This window comes from Lupinus angustifolius, chromosome LG02, assembly GCF_001865875.1.
Source record: "Lupinus angustifolius cultivar Tanjil chromosome LG02, LupAngTanjil_v1.0, whole genome shotgun sequence".
NCBI lineage: Eukaryota > Viridiplantae > Streptophyta > Magnoliopsida > Fabales > Fabaceae > Lupinus > Lupinus angustifolius.
The window spans coordinates 14,406,206-14,426,415 of NC_032010.1; the positions used below are offsets into that span (position 1 = coordinate 14,406,206).

Genomic DNA, 20,210 nt, shown 5'->3' on the forward strand with positions numbered 1-20,210 from the left:
AAACAAATATAAAAACTAAAGTCACTAGCTAAGTATAATGTCAGAAAATTTATTTAGAAAAAACTACTTAATCAACATAATATTACTATTATATCAACTTATGAATTAACAACATAATATTATTGTTTAACAATATAACAATTACATTATAAATTAACAATATAACATTACACTTATAATTAATATAACATTATAATTATAACATATATTTAGGAAGGAATAATGAGTATTATTCTCGAGGATTTATCGGTTCGGATACTTATTATCATCCCTAATTAATGCAACAGTCGACTATAATAATAATAATGCAGAGAAAAACCACCGGACTTTGTGGTCTGTTTCTGTAAATAGAACCAAACCAGCAGCACAATAATGGAATTTCAATCTGGTCTCAAAAGCTACAAAACACCTCAACATGGATTTGGTAGTATATGAAATTATGTTGACTCATGCTCTATCTACTTCAACCTTACCACTATTCTGAGAAAAATCACCTCTCTCTCTCTCTCACTTTCTCACTGTTCACTCTCTCTTCACACTCACTTTTTCACTGTTCACTCTCTCTCTCCTCTGTTCCAAAACTAGTCACAAGGTGCCACCCCATCTGCCAGGTTATTTCAAGATATAATCTTTTTTGCTGATAAAGGATAGAATCATTGAACAGTGAGATTATTACCAATTCATTTAATTTTCCTTAGTTTCTCAGCAGCCAAGTTTTGAATATTATTGTGCTTTGTTTCCCTTCTATTCTTAAACAAAAAGAAAAAATGAGTCTTTTCAATGCTTCTTTAATGGGCATTTTCATTTGCTTCCTTTCTTCTGCAGCAATACAAATTGTGCTCCTAGCACTTTATCCTTTTAAATGTGATAAGATATTCAACTTGGGAGATAAATAGTCCAATAATCTGGTTTTGATTTGGCCCTTTTAAAAAAAATTGTCTCTATGATTCCTTGGTTTACTTACATTATTGTTAATGACCCTTCTATAAAAGCTGGGAATAAAAAAAATTGGTATTTTTTTGGTTTAAAAGCTGTGTTTACATTAATTTTGTTCTGTATTTAACACAGTGGTATTTTAGTTTATGGTATATTGTTTTATTCTAACATAAAATTTGGGGAATTTGTTACTTTTTGACATGGTTGTTATGCTTGTTTCTTTTATTTTGTTTCCCTATTATTCATGAGTGCATCAGGCATGTACTTTATTTGTCTATCACTATAGGTATGTCTTGTATAATATAATATTTGTATGCCTGAATCTTCTGTTATAAAATGAAAATCAATGCACAACCTTTGATTTAAGCAAAGGAATAATGTATTTCTTTTGGGTTTTGGTAGGGCTTCTTAATTATTTGATAGCTTCTGCAACTTCAATTCACTTGTACTAATGGAATCTTGGAGCTGTGTTGAAGAAGAGAAAGGCTATTTGTTTTCTGATGAAATGGATTTTTCACTTGATGCTTTTATGAGAAGTAGAAAAGCATTGGTTGAATGGGACAACAAAGGGCCATGTAACTTTGAGGGAGATGGATTTGCTTCAGACAGAGAGATAGTTTGGGAATTTGTTGCAAAAGAAGGACAACAAAGCATGGAATTTGTGGACTTGGGATTTCCCGACTTGTTCCGAAAGTCCTTTAATAGTGGCCAGGCTCATGAGATATCTACCTGTGACTTAGATAGTAATTCTAGTAAAAGAGGGAATTCATCCACCCATGTTATTGCTTTGGTTTCGTCTTTGGGGGAAGAAGTATCCGAATCAAAGCATTTACGTTCTCTAGTTGAATCGAAAACTCACGGCTCTTCACTGATTGATTTGAAGCTAGGGAGTTTAGCAGATTACCGAGGTGCAAGCAATGATGAAATTGCAGAAGAAGGGTTTACTTTATCATCTATGCATCCAACCATGCTCACAAAGAGAGCTCGCACCTCAAGCTCGCCTATTCAGGCTCCGGTATGTCAAGTTTATGGTTGTAACGTGGATCTTAGCTCCTCAAAAGAGTACCACAAAAGGCATAAAGTTTGTGATGTTCACTCTAAGACAGCTAAAGTTATTGTTAATGGCATTGAACAGAGGTTTTGTCAGCAGTGCAGCAGGTTTGTAATTTTTGGGGATCCTTTGGTATTTGGTAGTAACATTGCAATTTTTATACTTCTCTTAGAATCCGGTGGAAATATCATGACATTTAAAAAAGATCCTTATATTTGTTTAAAGTTAACCCGATCCTATTGGTGATAAAGTCAGAAAGTTATGCAAGTATTTGCTATAGAAAACCAAATTAAAGATATCGGTGTTTCTCCTTTTTTTTTTACTTTCATATGTTTCTCGTAGTTTGTTCTATTTATGCAAGGATTCAAGAGTTCTCCTCCCCTACAAGAAATGTAGTGAAAGTTCATGCTACAAATGACACCAGCTAAATAATTAAATTCTGATCCATCAATGTATATGATATATATAGGCTTTACTTCAGTTTCTTCAGATTGAAATGGATTTTAACTCATGGATTCAATTACACTTTTTCTGTTCTTAAATTAGGTTCCATTTGCTAGCTGAATTTGATGATGGTAAGCGCAGTTGTCGTAGGCGTCTAGAAGGACATAATGAACGCCGAAGGAAACAACAGTTTGATTACATGTCTAGTAAACAACACAAGATTCATCAGTCATTTCAAGGTGTGAAATATCTATCCTGTTAGTTCCTTCGTTCATGTAGATAAGACAGAATTGTACTTTATTGTCTAAGTGCAATTCTTATTGCTGGTAATTTCTTGTTGTGTTTTGTCATATAAGTCCTTTTATGGACGGTTTTCATATCCCAATTTGTGGAGTAATTTTTGTATTTCAACAATTCAACCTTTTCATATTTAACCTCTTTGGCCTAAATACTATTTAAAAAGTATTCTGGTATGCTATAGAATAAGGGTAAGGGGAAAAGTAAACATGTCATTAAAGAAACAAATTTGAGGCATTCATAATGTATAGACACTGATGCTTTGATATGGAAGAGTTAGAGGATTCATATAGGACTATGCTGGAAAAAGAATTGGGGAAATTAAGGAACTAGATAAGAAAATAAGCGAAGAAAAATGAATATAGAAAATTCTGATGGGTTCTTTATTATTATTAGGATTCATGTATCTAATGATTGGTCAAATATATTCTTAGATTTTTATCATAATCATGAACAAATGATATTGAGATGAAGCATTCAATACTTACCCTAACAACTAGAATTATAGACCAGAATCAACTTTATGATGATTTTGTTCTAATTTTATCTTTTCTGCACTTGGCGTGAGATATTGGTAAAAAGGTCATAAAATCTAGAACCCACAAGGTGTGGCAAACATGACTTAACCACAGTTAGAAAAAGATAAACATTGAAGATTATCATAGAGTGGAACCCCATTTCTTAAGTTTGAGTGAAAAAGGCGGTCCAGTGCACAAAGCTCCCACTTATCGGGGTCTGGGGAGGATAAATTTAAGCAGTCTCACCCCACAAGCGAAGATGATGTTTTTAGGATTTGAACCTCTGATGTTTAAGTCACAAGGCAATTAGCCTTACTCCCGTTTTAAGTTTGAGTAGCATACGTCAAATGACATTTGTTAAGATACAGTATTACTTAAGTTTTGAGCTTTTAACAAGTTTTAGGGATCTAAGGTCTGAAGTAATGTTTTTAGAAGGTATAGTCCATTCAAAATTTAGTTAAAGGTTGATAAATTAGGTGCATGAATAAGTAGGTTGTTTATTATGACATATGAGGTATACCTCTAATTTTCAACCACCGTATGGTGTTTAAAATTGCAAGATTTCTTTTTCAAGAGGCATTCATAACCATATTGGTTAAGATTTTGTGTGAAGGAAGTTTGGTCTATCTACATAAATAACTACATATTCTAGGTGTCTTATAGGATAAAATCATTATTCTTAATTAATTACTAAAAGAACTTTGAATACTGGTGTAAGTGTTTGACTTTATTAACTAATGCAGCACCATATGACATTGATAGGTATATTACTTTTTGTTCTTTATGTTATGCATTCTTCTATGTAATGTTTTATCAACATAAGGCATATATTATAGCAAAAGTGTCTTTATTTGAAACTCATGGAACAAGTATCAAGAACTTTTGGCATTTTCTATTAGTTGCCTCTATAAAATATGAATATGATGGTTTTTGTCAGTGTAAGAGCACATATGCAATTAATTTTGTCAAATAGTAGATAACCATATTAATCAAATATGTTTGGTTATGCTATACTTTATTTTGTAGATGTTCAATCGAATATTAATCACGAGAATGAAGTCATCTAAATAAGATGTGTCTCCATTTAATAGCAATATGTTAATACTAATACTATAGGCAATTTCGGTCAACTTTTTGCAACGTCAGAGGAATTTTCAAAAGGTGATGATACAAGTGCTCTGAACTGAAATTAAAGCCATTAGTCTAGTAAAGACAGCATAGAATTTTTTAAACATTTCAACCAAAAGAGCCACTTATAGGTTCTTTAAATTATGTTATCACTCTATCTCTTCGTTATCGTGGTCCCGGGGAATGATGTGGACCATTTAACTAGTGTGTTTGTCATTATAGGTTTGATAGAATTTTTTATGCACAAAGCTCATGCGAAACATACAAGTATTGAAGCCTGGTTTTTTAAATGTTTTCTTAAATTAATAACTTCAAGAAGACTTCGCTGTTGGAACATTCTGACAAGTGTGAAGTGTACCTCATATCCGAGGTTGCCAAATAAACAATAAAGAAATTGTATGCAAAATGTAAGGTACACCTTATGATCTATGCTTAAACAAGGATTAATGATTGTTACAGTTTAGCCAAGTTATACAATATCTGTCTATAACTTCCAATCCATGTTTTCTGACTAGAAATTAAAGGTGCTCTATTTGTTTTCTCTTATGTTTAATGTGTAACCAGGTACCGATTATTTGGGGTCTTCGTTACAGAAAAGATCTCAGTTTCCCTTTCAAGACATATTTAGGAGTGGCATCATTTTGTCAGGAAAGTATGACCAAATCTCTCATAGTGGACATGTCAAATTGGAACATGAATCAATCTACAGTTCTCAAGAAGCATTAGCTTTAAAGCATGGTCAGGAGTTATCAGGCTGTGCTCTCTCTCTTCTGTCAGCTCAGTCACAGAATCCGCCGCGCCATTCAACCGGAAATCTATCGCCTAGTTCCCTTATTTTTCAGAGCACCTGCTTGCAAAACAGAGATGATCAAGTTTCTGAAACACCATCAGGGATAAACTCTGTGGATAAATATGTACCAACTGAGTCCTTTCGATGTGGGATGAACTCTAAGGAAGACATAACAAGTGGGTCATCAATACTTTCTAATGATTATTGCCAGCCATCAGCCTCATGTAACGTCAAATATCGTCCTTCGTATGAACATGGAACAACGGTCGATCTGTTCCAATTGTCCTCAAATCTTCAAAGGGTGGAGCAGCAAAGAAATGGTTTGATAAAATGGGAAAATGATGATTTCTGTTTCCCAACTGTGTAAAGGCTGTTGTTTAAGCCCTACAATATCATTGTGATGTCTAAATTGTTGATACCTATGTGTTGATGCTTTAACTTAGTACTGTTTTCTCAGTGAGTTGATTCATTTATGGCATATAATGAGATCAATTATGGGTAGGGAAGTTGGGGATGAATGTTAAGATTGGGGTATGGAAGGCCAAGAAAATCCAACTGTATAGCACAGATACCACTAGTTTCAAAAAGAACCTAGCCATTTGATTGAGATGTACAGACAAATGCAAATTATTGGTCTCTTGGGTAGTTGTTGAATGTCAAATGCTTTTGAATGTATCATTGTGTAGTGGGAAATGGTTAAAAACACATTACAACACTGTTATTGCATCTTCCGTCGTCCATGTTTAATCATTATTGACTTCCAAAAAAATAATACAAATGAATGTTGGATGATGTATCCATTGTGTATAAATTTTTACACTGACAATACAAAGATACTAGAACTAAAAAATGTTTGTGTTGAAAAAACATTTCTCTATTAAATACAATGCTTCTCAATGCAATTTTATGACTAATGCCTTCAAGACAATGGTTAGCCAAAAGCTTCTAAGGATAATGGTTTAAGAAATATATTAAAAGAAGTGTAAAGGAAACCAAAAAAGTTAGCATTTTGCTTCCTAGGATTTTCAAGTCAAACAATATGCCACTAAGTTAGATTGTACTATCTACGAAATTTCGAAACAATTATTGATCCCAATTATTAATCCTATAGTGTTGTAAAAGCTCTTGGTCAATGTACACCAAGACAAAGAAGATACAAAATGGAATCTGGACACTACAAAAGTAGATATAATTAAGGTTAACTCTATAATTTAAGATTATTTAAAGTACTAGTTGGCTCTTTGGTCACCTAAGGGAAAGAGATAAGAATGTTTAAGAATAGATAAGTTTTCAACCCATCTGTTTATTAAATAATAGACTCCCAAGTGCAAGTAATATTTTAGAATGGTAGGGAGGTCTAATAGTTAAGGTGAAATAGTTTAAGGAAATAGTTTAACTATAAGGTGATTTTATAGTTAAGGGGTGTGAAAAAGATTGAAAGTATAAGTCTCATCCACAACAAATACTAATATTTGCCGATGATAAAGAATTTTTTTTAGAATGGTAGCTTTTTCCAAATTCAACAAAGGTATTGCCCATATTGTCATAAAAGTTTAAGGGGGGTCTTCACTCTTGACCATCCCAAACTTTATAAAAAGAAAATGGCTATGTTTGGTAAGGATTACTCCATATTAGGTAAAGGTATTTCTTTAAGTGGGTTTGCATTCTTTTTTGCATTGAGGGAATAACCTTTACAGCCTCAGCACTTCTTTTAAGAAATTAGCAAATTGTTAAAAACTACTGAGAATGAAACCAGCAAATTCCCATAAGCAACATTTTATATTTGCATGAAAAGCAACTTGCTCTTCTTGTAATGGATTCCATCATCACAAAGCACATTTTGTTTGCAATATAGAATCATCATTACAAGGTATTACGAGAATCTAAGTTCACGTGCAATCTTTTTTCATTCCTTACCAAACAATCTCCATACACATATACAATATATATATATATATATATATATATATAGATATATATATATATATTGTGACTTTTTACAAAATACTGATAATAGTTAAAATATGAGACCATGTTGTACTCCCTTTGCCGCAGCCATTATATAACATAGTTGTTAAAAATCTGAATGAAGCTGACATGAAGATATTGTTAAATTAAAGTCTGATACTTATGATCCTATCATCTTCGTGGTCCGTATACATTCAAATTTAAGATGATAAATAACAAAGAAGATAACAAAGTTGATGATTTAATATTATAGCTAGCATATTAAATTAAGTTAATAAGCAACAAAAACATGTCAGAGAAAGGACAAAGTGCTATGTTGTCCATAGTGCAAGGATGTTATCTGATTGCAGAAATTGCTCTCTCTTGAATGGAACACACTTACAACAGCAAAGATATGTGTAGGGGTGTAACGTAGCTAACAATAATTTTATGTTTACCTATACCAAGACCAATGGACAATGACCCTTAATTGCATATATCTTTCGGATCAAAAGGGAAATGCAAGAAGAGGGGAAAGAAATATTTGAACTAGTTGTTAATATATTTTTCTCTCATTAATTTCAGCTTTTATACACATAATATAATACATATGTGATATGTCTGATTTTTTGCTTTTGTTGTTTACATTGTCTTGATAGATTCTTGCATTGTGGGAAATGCAACATTTTTCTCTTTCTGCTACTTATACATGAACAAGGGAAGCTCTCATACTCAATTTTATATTGTTAGGTATTAAGTAATAAACATTCTTATTATTTAAAACATTTTGATCTTGTAAATTTTGTTTCCATTGTGTCACATTGACATGTGAATGTACTTTTCCAAAGTGCAATTCACGTGAGTATTATCAATAAAAAATTAAATAAAAAATCACGTGAGTTTTGGTAGCTTTTGTAAGCCACAAGAATCCTAGAATTTGGAATATGCAGATAAAATTACCATGCATGCATGGTATAATATATCTACATTAACAAGGTGGATGAAATGCTGGCTCTGTGAATTCTGTGAATGTGCTACAGTTTCATTTTCAAATAAAGAGACAAATTTATACACATTTTCATATTATTTGGAATGTCACGGGGAACTTTTCTGAATTGAGCAATATAGTTTTATATATAGTAGGACCCTAATTTTTTCTGATTTTGGTATATGGTGTGCTCATGTTGGTCACATGAGATTTTATACAAATGGACAAAGTGGGTACATGTCAGCAACATCTATTCTAATTAACAATACATGAATTATAGTAATTGTGTGAATATCAATTGTAATCTTATCAATGAATTTGCTTGCTTATCAATAAATGACTAGGATTTCAATAGCAGTGGCTATGAATGAGTTTCACGTCTCATGTAATCCTTATAATCAAGGTCTATTACATGTAAAAATAGAATGTTAATACCCCAAGTCTCATATAGAGAAAGACATTTTTGTTAGCAAATAACCTGTGTGCTACATTATTTGCTGATCTAGTAATATGAGGTAAAGAGCAAAAATTAAAAGCACTCTTTAAACTAAGACAATCAGCAACAATCTCCTCATAATATGAGAAACTATCTTATTCTCTCAACATTTGGTAAGAAAATCATCTTAATCACAAAAGGTGAGAGATAAAAATGCAACTAAGCTAAATTATATGGTTCATGCATGGCATATATAAGGTTACCAAGAAAGCTTTATCCTCAATATTGTTGTGGAGGTAAAAATGGGGGGTCACAAGGAAATGCTAGTTGAGAAGTAATAATATAGAATCTAAAAGAGTGAGTTAAGAGGAACAAATACAATAGTGTAAGGGAAGAGACAATGTAGGAGCAGGGATAAGTGTATGGAGAAAATTGTTTTGTTGTGATGATTAATGGGAATGCATGTGAATGAAGGTGGGTACGTTATTTGTCTTTGTGGAATGATGACAATATACTGGAAGACGGAAGCAACAAAAAGTAACAGCTCTAAATACATTTCATATCTTATGATCTGTGTCATTGTATCTGATCTTCTCTATGTAATTATGTATAAATCTGAATCTATATTCACCTATATATATATATACATATCATTGATTGAAAATCGTGTCATTGATTGTATACTTGATGTATACTAGCCCCTTATTTTATAAGATTTGTTGAAGGCAGAAACTCAAAACTAATCTTCTTAAAATTGGTTGCTAATTCTATTAAAAATACTTTTTTAAGGATTTGAATCCCCTATATTGACAAAAATATGTCTTGGAATGTAACTTGTATATGGTTTACCAACAACTTATTGATGAATTTCGATGGGAATTGAAGACTGATAGCATACAATTGATTAGGACAATTAATGCTGTTCCTGGGTAATTGGACGTTGATCTCTTTATTGGAACACATGCATGGTAATGGTATATGAATATGGAAAAAGAATTTTCTGGATAGGGAATTTCATAATTTTCCTTTGCTAAAAAGTCTTATCACATTATATCTAAAGGGTCATGTCATTTTTTCTTTGTTTTGTCCTAGATTCTAAGTTAAAGAGTTTAAATAGAAATTTATTATCCAAAATCTTATCTCTTGTGTTTTCTCGTCTCTTTTGAATAATTTTATTGATTTTATTATTTATCTTAGCACAAAACAGCAAAATATTTGAGATGACTATATATATAAAAACATAACATTTAGATTTCACTTTGAAGATGAAAAAAATGAAAATGAGTTTAATTAGGTGGCTCATAAGATGAGAAAAATTAGAGTATGATAGCACGTGTGGAGAGAGAGGGAGAAAAAAGACAAAAGTTAAGTTTGATTGGTGTTGTGAGAAGGAAATGAGAGAGTTGAGGAGAGTCTAAAAAAGCCCCCGTGAGAAGTGTTTGGAGGCATTCCAATATCACAATATAGTATATAGAGGACTCCTCTCAAGTAATAGACAGACAAATGACGTTTTCCTTTATATTCATTGGACCTACTAATTAATTAAATATTTTGGAATTGATTATGCTTTTATAACAACTTTACTTCCTCAAATAGATGATTAAATTACTTTTTATTTATTTATTTATCTTATTTTTAAGTTTCATTTTGATTCTCTAACAAAAAAACTGTTAATTAGTCCTCTAATTATCAAATGTTTGTCATATTTACCATTTCTATTAATTTTCTGTATCGAAGTATTGATGATTGCCTCATAGATTAGGTCTTCTCACCACATTGACATGTTTTTAAATGTTGTTAGAGAATGAAATCGAAACCTAAAATTTTGGTAAAAGGTTCACAGAGTATTTTAGCCTAAATAAAGTCATGATGTGGTTCCACTTCCATCTTTCTTCTACAAAAGAGTATTAGCTTTAAAAAATCCATGATGTGGTTCTGCTTAGATCTTTCTTCTACAAAGGATCATGTAAAAGAGCACGCTTCATATTTTTAAGTATTACATCTTATTCGACCATATCGTGATCGAGGAGTCTCCAACCATTAAAGAGTTCCATTGTTACTAGGGCATGATAAGAATAGAGAGCCACAACACCATGTCCTGAACCAAAACTTTAACACATTAGTTTCATGAGCATTCTCTACTTATAAGTTATTTCACCAATTCCCTCTTATCCAATGTGAAACTTCACACTTAAATAAACCCAATAATCTCCACCTCAAGTGTGAGTACCACACACTTATAAATCTGCTTCCCCTTAAGTCCACCATGTCCCAGCCGAACCATCGGTTCTGATACCACTTGTTGGACCAGACTGTAACTGAGGAGCCTTCAACCACCAGAGGGTTCCATTGTTACTAGGCATGGAAAGAGTAGATAGCCACAAGTGAGACACCACGTATTTAACCAAATCCTTAAGGTAATGGTTCCATGTTTCCCCCCCTCTTATAAGCCTTTTCACCTTTCCCCTCATTTCCAATGTGATATTTCACAATTGAATAAACCAACAACCTCTCCCTTAATTGTGGGTACCATATACTTACTAGTTTGCTCTCCTTTAAGTCCATCATGTCTCAACCGAACTATTGACTCTAATACCACTTGTTGGACCCATTTGCGATCGAGGAGCCTCTAAACATCAGGGAGTTCCATTGTTATTGGGGTATGAGAAGAGTGGATAATCATAAGTGAGATACAACATCTTGAACCAAAACCTTAAGACATTAGTTTCATGTGTCTTTTCCACTAACCCTCTCTTATCTAATGTAAGACTTCATACTTGAATAAACCCAACAATCTTCCCCTTTAAGTTCAACATGTCCTAATCGAACCATTGACTCTGGTGCCACTTGTTGAATCAGACCGTGCGATGTGAGCCTCCAAGCACCAGAGAGTTCCATTGTTATCATGACATGGAAAGAGTAGAGAGCCACAAATGAGACATCATGTCTTAAACCAAAACCTTAAGGCTTTAGTTCCATGAGCTTTTTCCACTTATAAACACTTTCGCTCCTCCCGCCATATCCAATGTGGGACTAATACATTAACATATTTCAAGCACCCCTATTAATCTTCACCTTTCTTAAAATATGTTATTGTACTAGCTAGTCTCACATTACTTAACATTGGAATGAAGTAGAGTAACTAATGTTATATATTGGACTCAAGTCCATTGTTATTATTGGTGCCACACCAAATAGAAACACCTCATGGACACTTGTGTCCATGAGTGTGCTTGAGCTTGTAATCCTTATTCTCTAATAATATCTTGGTAGCCGCTCAGCACTCTCGGAGACGTAGACACAATTGGCCGAACTCCATTAACAAATTCTCTTGTATTCTTCGCTTTTATTTATTCTATGCAGTTAATTTGATTGCTTGTAACCAACGCTACACAACGATCGCTTCCATTGCACCAATACTTGGTGTCATAGCCAATTAGTATATGTCTTTTAGCCAAAACGCCACATTATGGCAAAGGAGGATGAAGAACATGTTGGTTGGAGAAATTCTGTCAAAGGCACTATACGAGAATAAATAAGATGAGTTGAAGGAGACAAAAACATTGTGGGACCATAATGGGACCATAGTTGTGTTGGATCTAGAACCACTTAAGTCCAGGCATTAAAGTGGGATCAAGGTGAAGATAGTAACTCAAGTGCTGAGTCAAACTCTAAGACACATGCTTGGATATCTGTGTAGATGTTAGAGAGGGTGATGTCATTTAAGATGAGAAGCGAAGTATCCTTATGACATGTCCGCAACGTCATATTGAATGATATTAATAGTTTGTAGATCCACAAAAGCACAGAGGCGTTGACAAACTTTGATTCATTGTGTAACATGTGCATTGTGAAATAGAAAATAGTCAAAGGATGCCATCATGATTAACCTACTTAGTTTTGATGAAATCAAGGAGTTAAATGGAAGCTTGAAGACTTGGACATCACCACAAACAACATACCAAAAACTCTAGGTCAACATCGTAGAACTTAGGATTGCTTTTATATTCTAGAGTCCTAAGATGTTTGCCTAGTATTGAGTTTAGGTTAGGTAAACCCAAGATGGAAGTCTCACAAAATGTCTAAAATGAAAATCATATAGGTTGATGCATCATATATATATATATATGATAAGTAAAATTCATGCATTTGCATTAGGCATACATGGTTTTTTTCAAAAAGGAATCAATCATTTCAAAAATCATAAATTGCATGCTCTTTCATCATATAGAGTGTTTACCATATATTTAGAAAAAACCATTTTCACACATATTAATCGATTAACTCAATTGATAATCGATTAAATCTTGTTGAAATTCGTTAATCGGTTAAGGAAAGGTGTAATCGATTAAAAGGAGTTACAGTAGCTAACCTCCCAGGATTTATGGCTTATTAATCGATTAAGAAGGTTAATAATCGCTTAAGCCATAATTGAAAAACTGTTTTAATAAACACGTTAATCAATTAACATGTTATATAATTGGTTAATATCAGTTAGACTCAGTTATATACAAAAGCTGTTATTTTAATCAGAACAACAATTTTTTAGAAAAGAGATTTTGAATTTTCAATTTAGAGAGAAAGAGAAAAACTCAAGATTCTTAGAGCTTAATTTTCAAAGCAATGTTGCTGATCTTTGAGAAGTTTTTTCTTGTATAGTTTTTATAAGAGAGAAAATAAAGGGAAACCTTTTTTTGTTGAAAGTGCTATCATTGTTATACCTTTGTAAAACCATTGCATATCATCATAAGTAGTTCTAGGCTGTTTGTAAGGATTCTGCATAAGGTTTTAGGGCTGAGCTTGAATGTTATATTCGCACATTAAGTGTGCATGATAACTCAACAAAATCTTGTTATTCAAGGAGTGGTCTCTTGGTGTGTTAGTATCACCTGAAAAGAGATAGAGAAAACCCTAGCTGTGGTTAGATAATTGTTTTCACGAGGACAGAAGGTCTTGGTTCAAGCGATACTTAGGTTGGGGCTAGAGTCGTGAATGGTGTGGTATCCTAGTAGGTGAGCTTAGTAGTCAAACCGAAGTGGGGGCTTAACGGTTCCAAGAAAAGAGCTTCTTGTGCTTGTATTGGAAGTGTGTTTGTAAAGAACATAAAGTTTCCATAGTGAAGAAAAATCTCTCAAATCAAACGGGAGGACTGGATGTAGTTTGCAAGTGGACCCTTGCTTCATCCATTTGTGACATTACTGGTTATTCTTACTAAGTTTCGCCTCTAGTGACTCTTGGACTCATGCGCATGGCTCCATGTCGGCCTTAATTTTGTTGGCGTTGGTGTAACGACTAGTGCAAGTAACAAAGACTAGGAATGCCCTAACACCACTTGTTACGCATTAGAGTTAAGAAAGCTTGGGGCGGATCTATATAAGAACTACATATATAGATAGGAAGGCAAGCACTTGTCGAAAGACCAATTCTTCTTTCTGCAACTCGCTTTGCTGGTTTTTCTACTGCGGGCTGGCTCCCAGGCTTTCCTACTGCCTTTTTCAATGCCTCTCCCACTGCTTTCATCACTGGTGCCTCCTCCTCTGCAAGTAGTTTTGTGGATTCACCTACTTATTTATGTCTAGGGCTCGATGCCCTTATGGATAAATAGGTGGTTCTGAATCAACGGGCTCTGCTGCCCCCGTGTAGCGACTCTCTGCTGCTTTTACTTAGCTGTTTGTTTGCTCCTGCCTTTGTATCTGCTATGAGTGAATCTACTCTGGGGTGAAACAACCACTGCGATTGCCTTTGACCATACCTTTACCTATGCCTATATTCATATCTTAAAGTTGCAGATCCAGAGCGAGTAGTTGCTTCAGTGGAGCCGGTTGATTCCGGCGATTCTGTTGATGAAGCAGTCAATGAAGAAAGACATTTGAGTCAGTCGAAGAAGCAAATGCTCTCGCCTTAGGGAAGCATACACACCTACTGCGAATTAGAGAGACCTGACCTACATTCATTAATCATCTCGTAGGAATTTCCCTTCTCAAGGTAGGTCAAAAGACCAAGCCGAGACTACTAGTAGGTCTCTTTATTTAAAAGAATCCTACTAGTAATTGGCGACGGACTAACCAAAAAATACTGTGTTGGAGCGTCTCCTGTGGCTAAGCGGGTAATGCACCTAAACCAGAAATTCGGGCCACTGTTCACTGCACTTTATTTAAAGCAGTGTGCTGGGGTTCCTCGAAAATCTGGTTTATGAATTTGTTCCTCTTTCTCTTACGAGAACAAGATATCGTAAGATTATTACCTATTATCATCGAAAGTGGATGAGAGTGAAAGAGAGCAGATACCTTAGTTAATATATCTAATACCTTTTTTTTAAGTATGTAGAGCTATCCGACTCGCTAAGCGAGTTGATAGAAGTATTCTTAAGCCTATCACAACCATCTCTGATGTGCCTCTGATTCAGCTTAATCTCCTTTCCTTACGGAGATTCTTGCTCAATCTGCAAGGCTAATCGTACGATACCTTGGTTCTATATTTTCCTTTCTTTGTGTCAAGGCATTATCTGGAACCCAACTTACTTGGAAAGCCATTCCGTCCAGGTCGCCGGATCGGAGGCGTCAAGGTCTCTTTTATGAAGATACATTGGTTTCTTCTTTACTCACATTCAAGTGCAACGGTTTCATTGAATCTGTCTGTCACTGAAATGGACGTCGAAGGGTATCCATTGTGGTCTCATTTGGTTCGTTCGTTATGCTTACGATCCAAATAACGATTGACTTTCACAGACTTCTCGTGAGGAGTCTATTTAGTTTCTTCGTTCCAAGCGTTTTATCAGCCTACCAAAGACACCTTCCGGTATGGTTGTACTGGTCGACTGACATCTTAAACATATGCAGGAGCAGGGAAGAGGCGGATATTCGCTATTTGTAACTACGTTAACCAAAGGCTCTTGAAACTCCCATAGCTTAGGGGTCAACTCCTGCTATTGGTTCAACCCAAAATCTTGGTAGTCGAATAGCCTCGTTCCTATCTTCAGGGAAGATATTTTATCTTATCTTAGAATTAGGTCTATCTATTATATATTAATATATATATAGATAACCCATACGTAGACGAAAGTAGCATTCAGGCATCGGTGGAAGCGCTAAGCGAAAAAAGTGAAAAAGCTTTGAAACTTTGAAGTCGATCGAACCTAGAGTAGCGGATTAGCAGCTGGTCTTCTACCTGATCTATCTACCATATTGATGTATTAGAGAGACCGAGTTCCTACGAGGGAAGAAAAGATGAACCAACTCTATCGATTAAAAAATCCATGTACCTTTGGATCTTCTACCTGATCTATCTACCATATTGATGTATTAGAGAGATCGAGTTCCTACATCGCATGGAATAGCTTACACGGAAAGGAGCTTGGTACAAGCTCAGATTGAAAACCGAAGTTCCTCAGCTAGAAGGAATGGGATCAGGGGTGGGTAATAGACTGACTGCCAAGGAGCGGAGCAGCTCGACCCTTCCATATTATATAATTAAGGCAAGCAAGGTCCCACGCCTCCTATTTCTTAAGGGGGGCGCGCTAGCGCGCACCCGTTTTCCTGCTAGGAGAGGAGTTCAGCTACTAATAAGTGAAAGAAAAGAGCGGACCGCAACTAGACTTGAGAAAAGATGGATGGATCGTGCTTGTGCTATCAAGCCGAAAAATGATTTCGAGCGGTATTCACGAAAATTAAAAAGATTGAATGGTTGTAAACATATTCGCTAGTTGGGTCAATTGGAACTCTTTCACTAGTGATTGTAAGCTAGGTGCCCTTAAATAAATGACAGGAGGGGAAGAAGCTCTAACGGAAGCATCCAATCAACCGGGAATCCCACCTTTCAGATTCTACATCTGCTACTGCTGGAGTGGAGAATGCCTCTACTACCTGTGCCAGCAAACTTATACTAAAAATAAGAAAAGGCTAGGTGTCCATGCCACCAACCAACTCCTGAAATAAAAACAAGCCCCGGCAAACCACTAGAAGTTACCCATCGAGTCGAGCAATGATCCAATTGGAGAAGCAAGCTGCTCTTTGTCACCCCATTTCCGGCCTGAGTCGCTGCATCAAGGTCAGAGCCAAATTGAGCAAAGGCGGCCACTTCGCGATATTGTGCCAATTCTAGTTTTAAACTACCGTAGACTTGTTTCATAGCTTTCAATTGAGCGGCAGACCCGACGTGACTGATAGATAAGCCGACGTTAATAGCATGTCTAATTCCGCGATAAAAGAGCCCACAAATGAACCAGGATAAAATCCTTGAGCACCTTTCTCTTTCCCTATCTGTTTTACAATTCTGTCTTTACTTGCTTTATGTGTTTAATTGCATTATGTGATTAGTGCTAATTGTTGTTAATTTATGAATAATCAAGAATCAATTTAGGATAGTAAAGTTTAGAAATCATCATTGATTTCATCAAAAAAAAGTCTATTTTTCAAAGAATCAACAATCAGTTTAATCGTTTAACGAGCTAACTATAATCGATTAAATCAACTGTCATTAATCGATTAACCCTGTTATTAATCGATTAACATAACACCTTTATATTATGCGCGTAAATCGGAAAAGCGAGATTAGTGATCCACTACACCTATTCACCTACCCTCTAGGTATGTTTTACCTTACTAGTACCTAACACATTGGCTTGGATGCAAGGTATAACACAAGCATAAGTAGAGATGCAAGGTGTGACATGGAGATTGGTTGGGATGCAAAAGTGTCACACAGACATTGGTTGGCATTTATGCAAGGTGTGTGTTGTGGGTATACTTAGAGGTGTCAAAATGGGTGGGTCGATTCGCCAAAGCCTGAATATTCATAGGATTGGGTACAATATTTACTACCTTTTATTGAATGCGGATTTCTTAGCTCAGACTAATCAGGCTATATTAAAATCGGGTTCAAGTTGGGCTTATCTAGACGAGTTCGAATTACCCATTTTTTTTTGGGACCTTTGGCTTCGTAATAACCTTAAGTGGAGATCGTTTTGCAACATTATATTATTATGAACTTATAATAAAAAATAGATAATAAATAATGATGTTATGAACTTTGAAAAAATAGATTAATGTTTATATTATTCGTGCATTATAATATTTGTTCTATTTTTTAAAATATACTTTTAAGCACAAGAAAAAAATAAAGTATCAAATCAAACGAGAAGAAACATTAATCATAGATACTTCATTTTTCCTTTCTTAATTGTGATTTAATTAGATTTGACTTTTACAACAAAAACATAATAAAAAATAGAGTTGTTTTCAAAAAAACATCATACTTGTTTACTATAAAGAACTCCACACAATCAAATTGAACTCATATTAATTCATAATGAAGGTCTTGACAATGAACATACAAATGATCCTCATTTAGTAAATAAAGAATGACAATCCTATATTATGATGGTGGTTATATTTTGAGAGATAAATTTCCTTATGAACTTGAGTCTATATTACCATTTTTATAAGTTGATATAATGTTACTTTTTATAGTGTCCAAAGGTTTATATATAATAGTAAGAGTCTAATAAGAATGAGAGATTTAATAAATAAGTTATATTATAAATCATATAAGTGGAATTGATATGACATATTTAACTCAAACATATGACAATAGATCTATGAGTTTGATTGACTTTGGTATAATAAGTGTGTTAAAAATGTTATACATTAATATCATATGATATATATCTTTTAAAAAATATATTAAATAATTTAAAAAAACTTATATAAATATTTTTTGATATTATACGGGCCAACTCGTTATAACCGTAACCCGCTCAGGGCAAGTTTGCACTACGCCAGAGTTGTCGTTTAACAACATGCATTTTAGGTATATAATAGAGATTTCAGACGCTTTCTATGTGAGTGCAGTAGTAGATAGTCATGACTAACAACGCTTTTGCATGCGCTCTTGTATGCCATACATTCAACAGCGACATCTCCGACGAGCGTTGTTATGTATTTCATAAATATAATAGTTTAGGTTAAAATGTGTGTTGTTGTATTGTTCATAAATATTCTCAACAACACAGATATACAACAACATCACTTACAACAAGCGCTATTGTATTAATCATATACAACATCGCTTTCTATAATGTGCACTGTTGTATTAATCATATACAACACAACAACACACTCTACAGTGAAAGCTGTTGTACTGAATATATACAACAATGTTTGCCAAAACTTCCCCTAGCATGCGCTATTGATTTGTAGACATTAATACCTGAATATACATTTATTACAACACAAACATTCTCAACAACACATACACATTAATATCGGTCAGAATATATAAAATATCATGTCAATTATGTTTTGGTAGAATATATAAAATTATAAACAAATAATATAAGTACAATATATGCAAATTACAAACAAACAAAATTATGCTATAATTATACAAAATCGTGCATCTACTTTTTCCTTTTCTTTGATTGTTTTTGGCTTGTAATATTATTTTTTGGAGGAACCTATTGATTCGCCCAAATCCCCTCATCGTGATCATCTCTTGTATATAAATCATTATTCATAGTTGGTCTGCTCTCACACGACTGCGATGTTCCATAAAAGGATCATCTTCCACATCAATATCTTCATATTCTTGGTCATTAATATTAGTGATGATTATTTTTTTAGTTAATGGTGGGTACCAACAAGGTAAAACACATATAGAGGAGGGTGAATAAGTGTAGCGGATCACTAGTCTCGCTTTACCGAAAATGTGCAAAAATTAAACTCACCGTTGTTAGTCAATTATAAGTCTTGTTAATCGATTATTATCAGCATTTTTTAATCGATTATTAACAGTCTTAATCGATTATCCTGAATCTTGTTATTCTAGAAAGTTCAATTTCTTACAGTACAATCAAAGTGATTATCAATCTTTATGACCCTAATATGATTACTGAGTTTATCATAGATTATGAACAGTAAGCACAAATCACAGAAATAAAAAAACTCAAAGAATCATAAAAACCGAAAAGTAAAAGAGATAGGGAAAAGAAGAATGCTCAAAGATTTTTATCCTGATTCGTTTGCGGTCCACTTGCAAACTACATCCATCCCTCCCCTTATGATCTTAGGAGGCATTTGTGTTGTTCTCTTTCATATGCATCTCACCATCACAATCCATAACATCACTTTTCTCACCATGCATTGTCCAACATGCGTAACTTTGATCAATATCGTGACACAATAGATGAACTTTTAACTCATTTGGAGTAATTCAGTTTGAGTAACAACATTTTAAGCAAGGACATACAATTCTATAAGGATTTTCAGCATTCACAATTGCAAACCTAACAAATGATTTCACTCTATCCTTATACTCATTCGTCAATCGATTGACACTCATCCATTTTCGATCCATTTTATAGAAAGGAATTGACAAAAAAATATAATGAGTGAATGAACCCTAACTCAATACATTATGTAATTAAAAAATATAAATCCCTAAAGCTTGGAGTTAAGCTCACCAAGGCAGAGCAAAATACATTTAAAAAGGGGAAAACCCTAACTTAATACAAGCTAAACGAGAGAATGAACTCACTTTCTATTCGTGTAATTAGAATGACAAATATTTATAGGGAGTACTCACTTTCTATTCGTTGAATGAGTGAATGAAATTTCAGTGTTGAATGAATGAATGATTGAGTTTCGAATTCGATGTTGAATGGTTTTGAGGTTGAATGT

General features: G+C 34.1%; 1 protein-coding gene across 3 annotated transcripts; it reads left to right on the forward strand.

Moving 5' to 3' along the window:
• LOC109336397 (squamosa promoter-binding-like protein 6) lies at positions 347 to 5,624 on the forward strand. Of its 3 annotated transcripts, none has more exons than XM_019572971.1 (4): positions 347 to 611; positions 1,339 to 2,094; positions 2,534 to 2,670; positions 4,939 to 5,624. In XM_019572971.1, the coding sequence occupies exons 2-4, from the start codon at positions 1,388 to 1,390 to the stop codon at positions 5,529 to 5,531; spliced, it is 1,437 nt and encodes a 478-aa protein (XP_019428516.1). In that variant the 5' UTR covers positions 347 to 611; positions 1,339 to 1,387; the 3' UTR covers positions 5,532 to 5,624. The 3 variants fall into 3 exon arrangements, with proteins under 3 accessions (XP_019428516.1, XP_019428533.1, XP_019428525.1); XM_019572988.1 differs by having other exon boundaries at positions 347 to 592; XM_019572980.1 differs by lacking the exon at positions 347 to 611 and having other exon boundaries at positions 647 to 2,094.